Source organism: Rhizophagus irregularis, chromosome 1, assembly GCF_026210795.1.
Source record: "Rhizophagus irregularis chromosome 1, complete sequence".
NCBI lineage: Eukaryota > Fungi > Glomeromycota > Glomeromycetes > Glomerales > Glomeraceae > Rhizophagus > Rhizophagus irregularis.
In genome coordinates, this window is record NC_089429.1 from 4,962,836 (window position 1) to 4,977,293 (window position 14,458).

At 26.5% G+C, this 14,458-nt stretch overlaps 3 protein-coding genes across 3 annotated transcripts; all 3 read left to right on the forward strand.

Moving 5' to 3' along the window:
• Positions 1-1,509: 1,509 nt before the first annotated feature.
• OCT59_001022 (uncharacterized protein) lies at positions 1,510-2,913 on the forward strand (the record flags this gene model as incomplete). The annotated part of the gene is made up of 1 exon (XM_025311272.1): positions 1,510-2,913. One exon carries the CDS (start codon positions 1,510-1,512, stop codon positions 2,911-2,913), a length of 1,404 nt encoding a protein of 467 aa, XP_025173268.1.
• A 1,738-nt stretch (positions 2,914-4,651) lies between these two features.
• Positions 4,652-6,043, forward strand: OCT59_001023 (uncharacterized protein; the record flags this gene model as incomplete). The annotated part of the gene is made up of 1 exon (XM_066139264.1): positions 4,652-6,043. One exon carries the CDS (start codon positions 4,652-4,654, stop codon positions 6,041-6,043), a length of 1,392 nt encoding a protein of 463 aa, XP_065988684.1.
• A 5,042-nt stretch (positions 6,044-11,085) lies between these two features.
• Positions 11,086-13,690, forward strand: OCT59_001024 (uncharacterized protein; the record flags this gene model as incomplete). Its single annotated transcript, XM_066139265.1, has 8 exons — positions 11,086-12,129; positions 12,202-12,252; positions 12,358-12,416; positions 12,490-12,764; positions 12,846-13,157; positions 13,257-13,308; positions 13,386-13,537; positions 13,647-13,690. 8 exons carry the CDS (start codon positions 11,086-11,088, stop codon positions 13,688-13,690), a joined length of 1,989 nt encoding a protein of 662 aa, XP_065988685.1.
• Positions 13,691-14,458: the final 768 nt, after the last annotated feature.

A 14,458-nucleotide genomic window follows, 5' to 3' on the forward strand; every position in this document is an offset into this window, starting at 1 on the left:
CTTTGAGATCCTTCCTGGACCTATTCCCAATTGATCACACAGAATACCTCAATTGAGTTCACACAGAATCACACAGAATCACACAGAATCACACAGTATTAACCCCGCCATCTTAATTTATAGTGTCGGCTCTGGGTACACTTTTATATTATCCCCGCCATCTTAATTTATAGTGTCAGCTCTGGGTACACTTAGTATGATCAAAGTTCATACAAGACTTAATCTTAATCCTCTCATTCAATTATTTACAATATTTTTATTCAAAACCCCTTCTAACTTGATTAGCCTCGCATTTCCCTTGATAATCAATTACTGCCATGCATATTTGATTCATATGCATGGAAATTATTGTAATAATAATTTTTCATTGACATATCAGCCGGTGGTCAAGTTAGATCAAAAATTATAATTTTTGAACATTATTTCTTCATACATTTATGGTCATACTTACCCAAATTAATACTTTTTATATTGGTAACCAATATTTTTACGTATTCTTTCGAATATTTGACTTTATTTTATTAAAATCTGACATTAATACCTTAAATTCTTTTTAACCAAAACTTAGAACTTTTAATTTTATAATTCTTTAACTTTGTTGATCCTTTATTTGTAACTTCTAATGATCACGTGGAGATGATCACTTTCTTTTCTCGGAGATCCTGTACTAATAACCTGTAGTGATCATATGAGGATGATCACTTTTCCTTTCTCGGAGCATGCACCACTTGTAAGACCTAAGCCCGTGATAAATCACGTTGCCACCTTAGGTATTAACAAAATATCTCTTTATTAATAATATAAATAAATACAATAATATGCTTGGTTTAATAACATTAAATAACAAATAAATAATTCATCATCGATATTTGTTCAAGAATGTCCTTCTCCAAAGGTGATCTTCATGCCCTTTTATAATTGTTTTTGTGTAACCAAATTCATAATTTTGATTCATGGATTTAAATTATCAAAGTATTTCCATGATTTTAAAGTATTTCCATTATCTTAACTCTGTATCCATCTGATCGTCATTAACTCCTGAATTATGATTTATAATACTAACGTCATGATCAGCAATTTAGTCATTTGACACCTCAGATCACTTGACTTCATTTAATTTAGCATCTTTCGGACCTTTATTTATCCTTAAATCTCGTGACTAATAGTTTAATGTCATCTCGGACCAATTATCCTTGAATCACCTGCTCAATAGTTTAACGACTTTTCGGTCTAATTATCCTGATTCTCATGACTAATAGTTTAACGACTTTTCGGTCTAATTATTAATACAACTAAAAATAAATTAAAATTTCTATACACTAAGATTAAATGTAATACTGCGCCTCACAATTAATAAATTTACTATGTATACTACGGCATTACAACGTCCAAACATTTCCTTTTTTCACAAAACTTAATAGTGCGACATGATACAAATATAAATAGCGCATTTTTAAAGCCAAAAATAGGTTTTTTTTTATTTTTTAGAAAAAAAATTTTTTCTGAAAAATGACGAGAGGGTATTCATTGGAACAAGATTTAAGATTACTAATAAATAATCCAAAATATAGTGATATAGAAATCTTATGCGAAGATGGAAAGAAATTACATTGCTGTAGAGCAATTTTAGCAGCAAGGTCCGAAGTATTTGATAGACTACTTTATAATGGGATGAAGGAAACTTATGAAAACCAAATTTCTTTTCCAAAAATTAATTCTGCTGGAATGGAAATTATATTAGAATATATTTATACAGGGTCAGTTAAAGGAGAATCTTTAACAAAAGATAATACAGTTGAAGCTTTTTACGCTGCAAATTATTTTCAATTAACCGACCTTCAGGATTTTATTACAAAAACGTTTAAGAATACTAATTTATCAAAAAATTATTCACCAGAATTATTATCAAAAGTTTCAGAAAAAATGCCATTAACAGAAGATAACATTTTGCTTAATTTATTGGTTGAAGCAGTAGCAATTATACCATTAAATAATATCGAATTTGGTCGATTATCTATTGCCGGTCTTAAATATCTTTTATCTATTACTCATGAAAAAGAAATACCATTTGCAACCAGGGAGTATGAAGTTTTTCGATATAGTGCAATTCTAGCAGCAAAACAAGTCTCAAATGATGCATATGAATCCATTATGGAACGGTTGCCAGTTTTAGATCAAGTAGAGAATACAATTAAAGTAGAAAATAAATTTATTACATATCGTCAAAAAGTTGCTAAAGAAATGGAACCTTTGGTTAAGTATATTGATTTTAAGCGAATCAAAGGCCAGATATTAGTTAATTTCATTGAACCACTAGAAATCATTCCAGCTGAAATAATTTTAGGTATTTATCGAAATGTAGTGTCATTAAATAGTTTAAATTTTAATGATATCCGTGGGAAACCACATATAATTAATGAAATCGACTATGTTTGGGATGAAACAGCATGTGGATCACGACTTATTATTGAGGATAATGGAAAAGTTGTTCGTGCACCAAATAATCTTAACTCATATCAAAGTGTTAGAGCTAAAATGTTATTAGAAAATAAAGGTATTTTTAAATGGGATGTTGTTATTGAGAAAGGTTATAATTATGCCTGGGTAGGAGTATGTGCATCAGAAAATTTTAATTCTGAAGTTTATGCAGGAAGCCAACCTACCGGATGGGTATTAGGTTCCGGTGGTTATTGTCGTAATTTTGGTAAGACAGTATATTATTGTCCGCCATTTGGTGATAGCACAAAAGTTACTGTTCATTTAGATATGAATAAAAGAACTTGTGCTTTTACAGTCAATGGCACAAAGTATCGGGAGGTATCAGAATGGAATAATTTGCCATCAAAACTTTATCCAGTAGTATCAATATATCATCTTGATCGCTTTCGAATTCAATCACATAAAGAAAATTAGACTAGACTAGCCAGAATGCTTAGTAAAAATTGTATGATTCGAAAATGTACCACATATCAAATATTGAAAAATAGTTGTTATAATAAGAAAATAAATTTTTAAGTCTCATTTACTATGTAATATAAATATTCAAAGATTGTGAGCAAGTATAGCTATTAAATCATGCATAAGAAGTCGTAACATAAATTTATTATTAAAAAAAAAGAATCAATATAAATATGGTTGAAGGCGCAGAAAAAATTATTATCCTTTTCTAATACAACTTGGTGCTATACAGTATGGAATATACAGTAAAAATGGAATCATTGATAAAAGTATTTTTATTCTCGAAAAATAAAAAATTAAAAAAATGACAAGTGGAACAAAATTTAAGATTATTAATCCAAACATTTAATAAAGTGTCAGTGAAATTTTTTGCGTAGGTAAAAAGGAATTACATGATTGTAGTGCATATAGATTTTTTAACAATCCATTATATCATTTATTGGTAAGAACTTTTAATTTTAAAAATATTCTCTTATCATCGATATAAAGTAACGATATTAAAATATTACATAGTATACTTACATAAATTGCTTCATGTACTTCAAAAAATATTGTAGCATTAGAGACAATATGTAAATCAAAGTGTAGCAGTATGGAAACTTTATGTGGAAAGTAATTTCCAGTTACGGTACACTTGTTATAGTACGTTTATACGGAACCAAATAAAGAAATTCTTCAACAAAAGATACTTTATTTAATTGGATAATCGCTACTGTATTGCTTAAACCAATAAGAATGATAATGTTGAATGTCCAGAATATGAAACATATAAAACTCTTATGGAACAGTTCGTCTTAGACCAAATAAGTAACTCAACCAAAATGCCAAAATAGAATTTTAAGTAAATAAACTTCAGATCTGATTATATTTGGGAGGGCATCTTAGTAAAGATGACGGCAAAATTCTTTCATTTTTATGTAGCTTTTTTTATCATCATGTATGGTGGATTTATGAAAACCCTAAGTTTGTCCGTCATGTCAAATTAAATGAATATTTGACAGTATTTTAGTCACCAAATTTCCAAATTTATTAGAGAACAGTCAAAAATGTGCCCCAAAAAATTTCTTTGTACCCCAAATCTTGCGTCTAACCAATTTTCCCACCGATCTAACCAATTTTTCCAGTGTTAAAGGCGCGTCGTTATTTGACATTCTTTAGGGAAAAAGCTTATTGATACTGTACTATTTAATTCCCGAGGGCACAGCAGGGGTTTTACCAAATTTCATAAATCCGCCACAATGTACTACTAAGTGATAATGAAATCTTTATAAACATATCAGTACTAGAAAATCATGCATTATAAATGATATACTTGCTGTACGCCCAAACATTTTCTTTTTTTCATAAAGCTTTAATTAGTACAAACCTAAATAATAGCGGGTGTTACGATAACATGTAGTGTATGGATACCTATGTATGTAGGGTATGCAAAATTTCACACGCGTTCCATACAGATCTACATTTATTGTTTATTACCAAATAAGGAAAGGCCTAGACCGTTCTATTCTGTAACACGTATGGTCACGTGATACTTTTATATGTGATGTTTAGCCATACCCTACATACATAGTAATAGCGCACCTTTAAATCCAAAAATCCAAAAATTAGGATTCTTTATTTTTTTTAAAAAAAAATTTTTCTTAAAAAGTTTTCCTATAAAAAAAAAAAAAAAAAAAAAAAATTTTCCTGAAAAATGACGAGAGGATATTCATTGGAACAAGATTTAAGATTATTAATAAATAATCCAAAATATAGTGATATAGAAATCTTATGCGAAGATGAAAAAAAATTATACGGTTGTAGAGCAATTTTAGCAGCAAGATCCGAAGTATTCGATAGATTACTTTATAATGGAATGAAGGAAACTTATGAAAACCAAATTTCTTTTCCAAAGATTAAATCCACTGGAATGGAAATTATACTAGAATATACTTATACAGGATCAGTTAAAGAAGAATCTTTAACAAAAGATAATACCGTTGAAGCTTTTTACGCTGCTGATTATTTTCAATTGTCCGACCTTCAGGATTTTATTACAAAAACGGTTAAGAATACTAATTTATCAAAAAAATATTCACCGGAACTACTAACAAAAGTTTCAGAAAAAATGCCATCAACAGAAGATAACATTTTGCTTAATTTATTGGTTGAAGCGGTAGCAATTATACCATTAAATAATATTGAATTTGGTCGATTATCTATTGCCGGTCTTAAATATCTTTTATCTATTACTCATGAAAAAAAAATATCCTTTGCAACCAGGGAGTATGAAGTTTTTCGATATAGTGCAATTCTAGCAGCAAAACAAGTCTCAAATGATGCATATGAATCCCTTATGCAACGGTTGCCGACTTTAGATCAAATAGAGAATACAATTATTAAAGCTGAGAATAAATTTATTACGGATCGTCAAAAAGTTGCTAAAGAAATGGAACCTTTAGCTAAATATATTGATTTTAAGCTAATCAAAGGTCAGGTATTAGTTAATTTCATTGAGCCATTAGAAATTATCCCGGTTGAAATGATTTTAGGCGTTTATCGAAATATAGCGTTATTAAATAGTATGAATTTTAATGATATTCGTGGGATAGACTATATTTGGGATGAAACAGCATGTGGATCACAACTTATTATTGAGGATAACGGAAAAATTGTACGTCCTACAGATCATCTTATTGTATATCAAAGTGTTAGATCTAAAATGTTATTAGAAAATAAGGGTATTTTTGAATGGGATGTTATTATTGAGAAAGGTTGTAATTATGCTTTTGTTGGAGTATGTGCATCAGAGAATTTTAATTATGAATCTTGTGCAAGAGATCAGTCAACTGGATGGGTATTAGGTTCTAGTGGTAATTGTTTTAATTCTAGTAAAGGAATAGAGTACTGTCCTTCGTTTGGTGATAGAACAATAGTTACTATTCATTTAGATATGAATAAAAGAACTTGTGCTTTTACGGTCAATGGCACAAGGTTTCGGGAGGTATCAGAATGGAATAATTTACCGTCAAAACTTTATCCAGTAGTATCAATATGTCATCTTGGTCGCTTTCGAATTCAACCTCATCAAAAAAATTATGTTTAGTATAAAAATTATTAACATGAATTTTTTGTATAATATATAGTATGTATTCTTTTTTATTGAAAATAAATAATTTATTTAACAAGAATATGTATATTAATTGGGATACTAACCCGTGAAATAGATTATTTAGTTTTTTTACGTCAAAATTACTAATTTACCACAATGATAAAATACTTCATTCTAAACAGACAGTAATATAGGCCTGTTGAAACAGGAAGGTTGTTTTTCGTTAATCACGTAATTTTAAATGAAATATCATATTTTAGTTGCATGGTGCGAGAGCTTTTGAGCAAACTTTCTATTATCTGATTAAAACAATTATGAAGGTGCGTCTGAAATTGAAGATTGGTAATTTTTTGAATACAATTTTAGTGGTAAAACAAGCCTCTAATGATGCATATAAAATTCTTATGAAACGGTCGATAAACTTAAAACGAAATAGAATTCAATCAAGTAGAAAATAAATTTATTACCGGTCATCAAAAAGTCGATAAAGAAATAGTTATACATGCAAAAATGCAAAATGTACTTAGTATTTACCTGTAAATCGACAAAATTGTTATAAAAACTAAATGTAAGAAAAGAATAATTTAAATAAACACGAACTGAATTGCTGATCCATCATAAAGTACTTGATTTCCAAAAAATTTTTATACAATATTCTTAATAATTTCGTTTAACATTTGTTATTATAAATGTCCTATTCAGTTTCGTTTGTAAACATAATTTTACATATATAGACTAATTCTGTTTAAGAGGTCAAAATGAAGATTGATATTAAATACTAGTTTAAATACTACTTTAGACTAAACTTATATAGATTAATTCTACTGGAACAGAAATCATATTAAAAATGCTTATATTGGATCGGGCAGAGAATCTTTAACAAGTTTTTTCACACTTCAATCCTTCAAGATTTTATTATTGAAACAATTAATTAAGAATAGTAATTGTTTATTGGAATCACTGTTTGAAGACATACTTGCATTAATAATATTACTTGTAAAAACAAGGAAGTATAAATAACGCTTTTTTTTTATCATGGTATTATAAATCATGTGAACATAAATCACTTGATGTGCTAATTTTTACGGTGAATCTTAACCTGTTCCAGGGATTTACGATAATATCTTATTCCCCCCCCCACACGCACGACAACCTGATTTATTTGTTTATCGTTAACACGTTGTACGCAGTACACATTTTTTTCTTTTCTCTTTTCAGTTATTTTTTAAAATATTCTTAAAGTTTAAAAAGATTTATTCTTAAACACTGGATTAAATATAGAGTATTATTTGAAAAGTTGAGAATATTTATGCGTTTTTTGTATAGAAATCTCTCAGTATTATTTTATTATTTTAACCAAAATAATATGGCTATTGTTAAATAAGCAAAGTTGTTCAGCAGGTATGAAACTACTCAGATATTTCTCTAAAACTATACTCATCACTATTTCATAATTTGTAATATTTTTAAATTTTCATACAAATACATGGAAATATCCAGATATTAATATTTATGATTGTTGAGTAAATATTCATGAAATTATTGTTGTTTCAATTTACTGTGCGCGTATATATTTTACAGAATAATTTAGCACTTTATTAAACTATACTGGCTTTTGTTAGATAAGTAAAATTGTTTTTACTACTAAAATTTTCATTTTTTTTATTTTATTTTTTTTAACCAAATGTTTTTAATGATCAGTCATTTGAGTTCAAATGAATTATTTAAATTGTTTGTCATTTCAAATCGTTTGCTAATACTGGTGCATATTATATAGTAAAAATTGTAGTTAATTTTATATGTATTCTATTTTATCAATTATGCTTACTTTTTATTTTTAGTAATATTCATAGGACATAATTAATATATCTAATCATATAAATGATTTTTATGGTTTTATACAAATTTACAATAATTTCTAACATATGGTATTTATGGACTTTTTTTGAAATTTAAAAATTCACAAATGTCTGCAATAATTTTGTCAAGAAAAGAAAAAAAAAATGAGGGAATAAAGGAAGTTAAAGAGATAGTGAACATATCAAAATTTTGATAAATAAATTTAGTGAAAAAAATCTGTAGATTGCTGTAATGAGTAAATTCATGTTTAAACTTGAAAAAACTATTTCAATTAGTGTTGATGAATTTAAGATATAATAAAATTAACAACTTCAAAACCATACATCCATGCTTCAATGATACTGAAAAAAAACTGGGTTTGTAAAATTTCGTCTGTTTAATATTTTTATTCTTTTTGTGAAATCATATTTGTTTTTTTGTTTACTGGTTATAATGCAAAAGAAAGGTAGATTGTAAGGAAAAGAATTTGAGAAAAATTAAATTAATTTATTTATAAATATAATATAATATATACAAGCAAAAATCCAATATTACATTTCAAATATTACATAAAATAATGAATACAATGTTATATATAAAAGGAAACTATCTTATTGTACAATGGGATATAAGTTTTAAATTAATTTCTGTAATTGTCATCATCATAATAATTTATTTATTACCTTTTTGAGTATGTGCTTTACAATAAAATTTCTTAAAATAAAATCTAACTCAAAAAATATTTTTATCTCCAAATATATTTTAGCACTAGCTTGTGTCAATAGCTTTGTTTTTTATTGCAAAAAGGTGTTATTAAAAATTTTGTATGATTAAGTACTACGGCCCTACCACAAGGGACTTCCTAAGAAGTGCACTATGCTCCTCCCATAAAAATTACGCATAGCACCATGCCGTACCACAACCGACCGGTCCTATCGCAGGACTACAGCAAAATCTGGTACCCACGAGCTTACTAAAAGTAAGCGCCTATGCTCCAACCTTCGCATAGTACTATACCGCCCCAAAAATCCCAGCCAGCCCTACCGTGAGACTGCAGCAAAAGCTGGTACTCACAGGCTTACAAAGTAAGCATGCTATGCTCCCACCCATGCATAGCATCATGCTGCTCCATAAAAACACCCAAAAGACTACTACAATATATCTCTAGACGTTTAACGTTAAGTATATGTAGTAACAAAAAGAAAAATATAATAAAATGAATATGAACAAGAGGAAGGATGAGAATATGACAAGTGTGAGAAGGAAGAGTGTGAAAGTTTAAGATGATAAGAGTGAAAAGAGATGAGAGAGGAAAGAACGAAAAGCAAAAGAAGGAAAAGAAGAGTGAGAGAAAAAGGGAAGACGATTTGTAGTTTTTATGATAATTTATCATAATAGATCAATAATTGAGTTGAGATGACTCATTATTATATGGATCACATCATATGCATAATATTTATTTTTCTAGCTATAGAGTTTTTACGTTATAATAGTATAATAGTATGAAAAAATACATCATGTTCGGCGCTTAAAAAAATACGTAATCGTGTGCAGTAATAAAAACTCCTACAGAGACTCTATATTTCATAAATATGTAGATTACTATTTTCTTATTTTACTTTTTATTCCACATAGGCCATAGTCGTTTGATTGGATACCTACATAATTTTTTACAATAAATTACATACTTGAGTGCTAAAATATGTGTTATTTTAGTTGGATGTCATTAATAAAGAATATTGTCATAAAAACCATTAGAAAAGACTAAAAAATTATTCACATTTTTTACAATATTTATTAACAAACATTTTACAGTACACTCGAATTGAGCTCAAATAATATAATCATTGGCTAGAATATTATGCTCTTTTTAGGACCAAACAGTTCGTGAATTATTTGAATAATTAGAAACGAGTGAATAATTAAGGTAACGTCAAGTTGAACGGACATTTTACCAATTATTATTGTTACATTTTATGAATCTGGCAAAATTTTAGCATTTAAGGCTCTTATAATTGAAGACAGTGATAGTTATAATTTGATATTTACCGTAAATATATATACACAGTATATTCAAAAATTTGGCGAAATAATTGAAAGGAATGATGGTGGAAATTTGTTAACTATAAATCTGTAAGTTCTTGGTAATAAATTAAAAGGTCCATATCATTATGTTTGTAACTCGGTATACTTTAAATGGTATAATTATTTGTTATTTAATGTTTACACAAAATGATAAGTTCCTTGTATCCATTACTAAGGATATAATTAGCGTTGTGGGTGAATACAAAAAAAATTATATCGTAAATATAACAACAATTTAGAAATATTTTTTAATAATTGTAAAAAAAAAATTTGTTATTACTTCAACAAATAAGGATGTATTTAAATTTTTGTGTTATTAAAATACATGGGTTATTTAATTTGGAAACATGAGAGTTGTTTTTTAAAAAAAACAATACTCCTGCATAAAAAAAAAAAATCAATTTTTTTATTATGAAAAGTTAATTATATATTAGATAAAGATATAAAAAATAAATTACGTAAAGAATTACGATGAACTGTAAATTATGTGAGGAAATATTATATATTATTTGTGTCAACGATGGAAAGAAAGTAATAATAAAAAGAAACCTCTTTGATCAAAGTTATTAAATCACGTGATGGTGTCATTTTTCTTTGATTCCTAATTTGGCATTAATGTGCTTTTTTTGGTAACAAAAAATTGAAATGAATTTTTTTTTTAATGATAAATTATTCACTAAATTTTCTGATAAAATAAATACGAAAAATCATTTTCATTGAACTTTAGGTCAAAGTTTTATAGGGCCAGTGAAACATTAAAATAATAGTTTTTTCACAGTTCATGTGATTTTATAAGATTATTGAGATTTAAAATCGTAAATCACAAAAATTGTTTTTCACGTGAAATTAATTTTACCAAATAATACAATTTTCTAAAAATTCATTCCATCCGTAATTATGGATTGTCAATATGCATAGTATGGAAACAACTATTTTCGACATAGAATTTTTAACTTCTTTAAAGAAAAGTTCAATAGAATTCCGTTTTTTTTCTATTTTCATAATAAAATATAAATACTCCATTAAATAATTTTCACGGTCAATTTTATTAAATACTCCATTAAATAATTTTCACAGTTAATTTTATAAAATACTTACTTGAATACAACGTTATGAACACAAAAAATAATTCATTTTATACTACGCCAAGACTAAAATCTAGTCCTATGCCCGTTTTGTTTATTCCTTTTAAGAATGGTGAAAAAAAATGTAATTATTGTGGAAATGAATATTCCGAGACAATTAATTTTAAACAAAAATATTGCAAAAATTGTTTATTTTTGTATATTAAAAATTCAGAAAATGCAACTGGCAATAATACATACTTGGATGTACGTATAAAATATACTCAATGTATTGAACATGATATAGATAGGAGTAGTACGAACATTCAAGAATGGTGTAAACTTTGCTCTGAGATTTTATGCTTTAGACAAGTAACCCCAAATATTTCATCATTCAACAATCTAAATCCAAATTTGATTATAACAGGCTTCGAATTTTATGACTATCTAAATTATAATCTTTCTTTTGGGATAGTAAAATCAATTTTAACTAAAAAGTCCATTCCAATTCTCTATTTATCATGGTGGGCTAATTATGATGAATGTATAATTTGTCATCAAGAACTAGAATATATAAACGAGAATCCAACAAATATCACAAAGATACAATCTGATTGTCGAAAATGGTGTTCTCATTGCTATATGATTTATACTGGATGTAGATATTGTTTAACAACAAATGTTATTTTCGGAATTATAGATCAAACACAATGTAAGAAATGCAATAGGATATTATATATTGATATTACAATTTTTGGCAGTAGAAATTATATTATAGATGATTTTATTATTTCCACAAAATTGAACTATGATAAATTCTATGAGATTGCTATTTATAATAGCGTATTTGGTAATGTAAGTGTAAATCCATTAAGTATACATACGTTTATTATGAACTTTCTATATATAATATCATTTAAACAAGAAATAAAGTTGATTCCACATTCTCAAATCAAATATTTAAAGAAAATAGCAGAAGGAGGATTTAGTATTATTTATAAAGCAACTTGGTCCAATGGCGTATACAATACTGATGTTGCTATAAAAAAATTACATGATTCACGAAATATCAGTAAAGATTTTCTAAATGAGGTAATATTATTTAGCGCTAATATATTGTATTATGTTGAAATGTACTTATCTTTTTTTTTATTTATACTTTAGTTAAAATTACTTTATCAATGTAATCAATGTAATAATAAAATTATAGAAAGGGTAATTATTACCTGTTATGGTATTACACAAGATCCTATAACGAAAGAGTACATGTTAGTAATGGATTATGCAAATGGTGGAAATTTACATGATTATTTGCAAAAGAATTTTATAAATATTACATGGAAAAAAAAAATAAATATTTTATGGGAAATTATAAATGGGTATATATATTTTTGATGCATTAGTTTATTAAATGTTTTAAGTTCATTAAAAAAAAAATTTTTTTTATTTTAGACTTCAACATATTCATGACAATAATATTATACATAGAGATTTTCATAGTGGAAATATTTTATTATCTTATCAATTGGAAGATGAAGAAGGTAAAGTTATACAAAATTGGAAAATTGGAGACTTAGGATTATCACAGCTTGTAAATGATAATCTTTCAAATAATGAAGTATATGGAGTAATACCTTATATTGCGCCAGAAATATTCAAAGGAGCTGCATTTTCAAAAGAATCCGATATATATAGTTTGGGTATGATTATGTGGGAACTTACAACAGGTTGTAAACCTTATTCCAATATTGAACATGATATTCACCTTATGTATGAAATTATTGATGGAAGGCGGCCTGAAATTACAGATGATACCCCTGTATGTTATGCTAATTTAATGAAAAAATGTTGGAATTCTGATCCTTCGAAGAAAAGACCAACTATTGATGAAATCATTTGTACAGCTAGAAAATGGGTTCATGGTACATTTCATAGTACATTTGAGCAAGCCGAAAGAAAAAGATTAGAATTAATACAATTAAAGAAACTTGGACCTGACTTTTATGAAAAATATCATTCAAAAGCGATTTATACAAGTAGAGCATTAAGTTCTTTAATTTCTCGATCTTCTACAAAATTATCTTCAATTATTTCATTTAATTCATTTAACGCGAAACAAGGTATATTACAATACACTGTAAAAATAATTAACTATTAATTTAAAAAAAAACTTAAATACTTCAAGTTTATATATAATAATATCTTTTATTAATTTATAGAATATATTACAAAGGAAATTGATCTTGATATTGATATAAATAATATTCAAAGGTAATTACCGTAAATTATGAATATTATATTTTACAAAAAAAGTTAAATACTCTACTATTATACATTCATTTATTTAGTTCATCTGCACGAAATATAAATTCAGCTGCTCAAGACACATTTAACTCTCAGAATCAAAACGGAATTTATATCAGTAGACCATTAAGTGTAACTAAAGACTCTTCAAGAAAACGTAATTTTGAAGAATTAAAGATTGAAACTCAAAAAAATAGTGAGTAAATTTTTTTTATTTGCATATAAATAAATAATATTCAGTTTGTAGAATATTTTGTTAATTGTTAAATTATTGTTTTTTCTTCTTTTTCTTTTTTACAAAATAGGCAAACATTTTAAGGCTGATAATTCATATGAAGAACTTTATTGACTGTGATTGTGTTGTTAAATTTTCTGTTCATCGAAAATTTTATACTTAAAATTAACTTAGTTCGTACAATTGATTATTTTAGGTAATCAAACTAGAATGTGTTTATTATACTAACTATTAAATATAAAGAAGTTTAACATTTCTTGGGTATGATTAGAATCGGAATATTTTATAAAGGTGAAATTTACGAAGATTCATTTCTTAACAAATACTATATTTTCCACTATCTAATGATCCTATCAAATAAATTAGTTTATTAAAAGAATTTGTAAAGTTTTATATTAATCATTTTTATTAATAAACATAAATTCTCAGATGTTTCAACAGCAAATTTTTTATATATTAACCATCAAACTATAAAAATTGGCTTTTTTAGAAATAAATGTATGACATGATTTATTGTATATATAATACATGATAATATTTTATTATATAAAAAAACATACAAAATATGCTTCTGTAAGTAATTTCCAATAACCATAGTACATTTCAATACGTAGAAATCCATATAATAATTGTGGTTGTTATATATCCTTAAAAATAGAGATTAAGCTTTATGCTATGTGAATAACTAGATACTAATTATCCTATAAATTTACACTATGTTTTTGTATTTCAAACTAATATTAATAACGACGAAGTTAAAGGATCTGAGCTATAAATTAAAAATATTGTAGATCTTTCTTTCAGATAATGTCAATGGAAACCAGTTTGATTATGTGTAGACATTTACTTATAATTATTATACTTACTGCATGTCAAATAGAG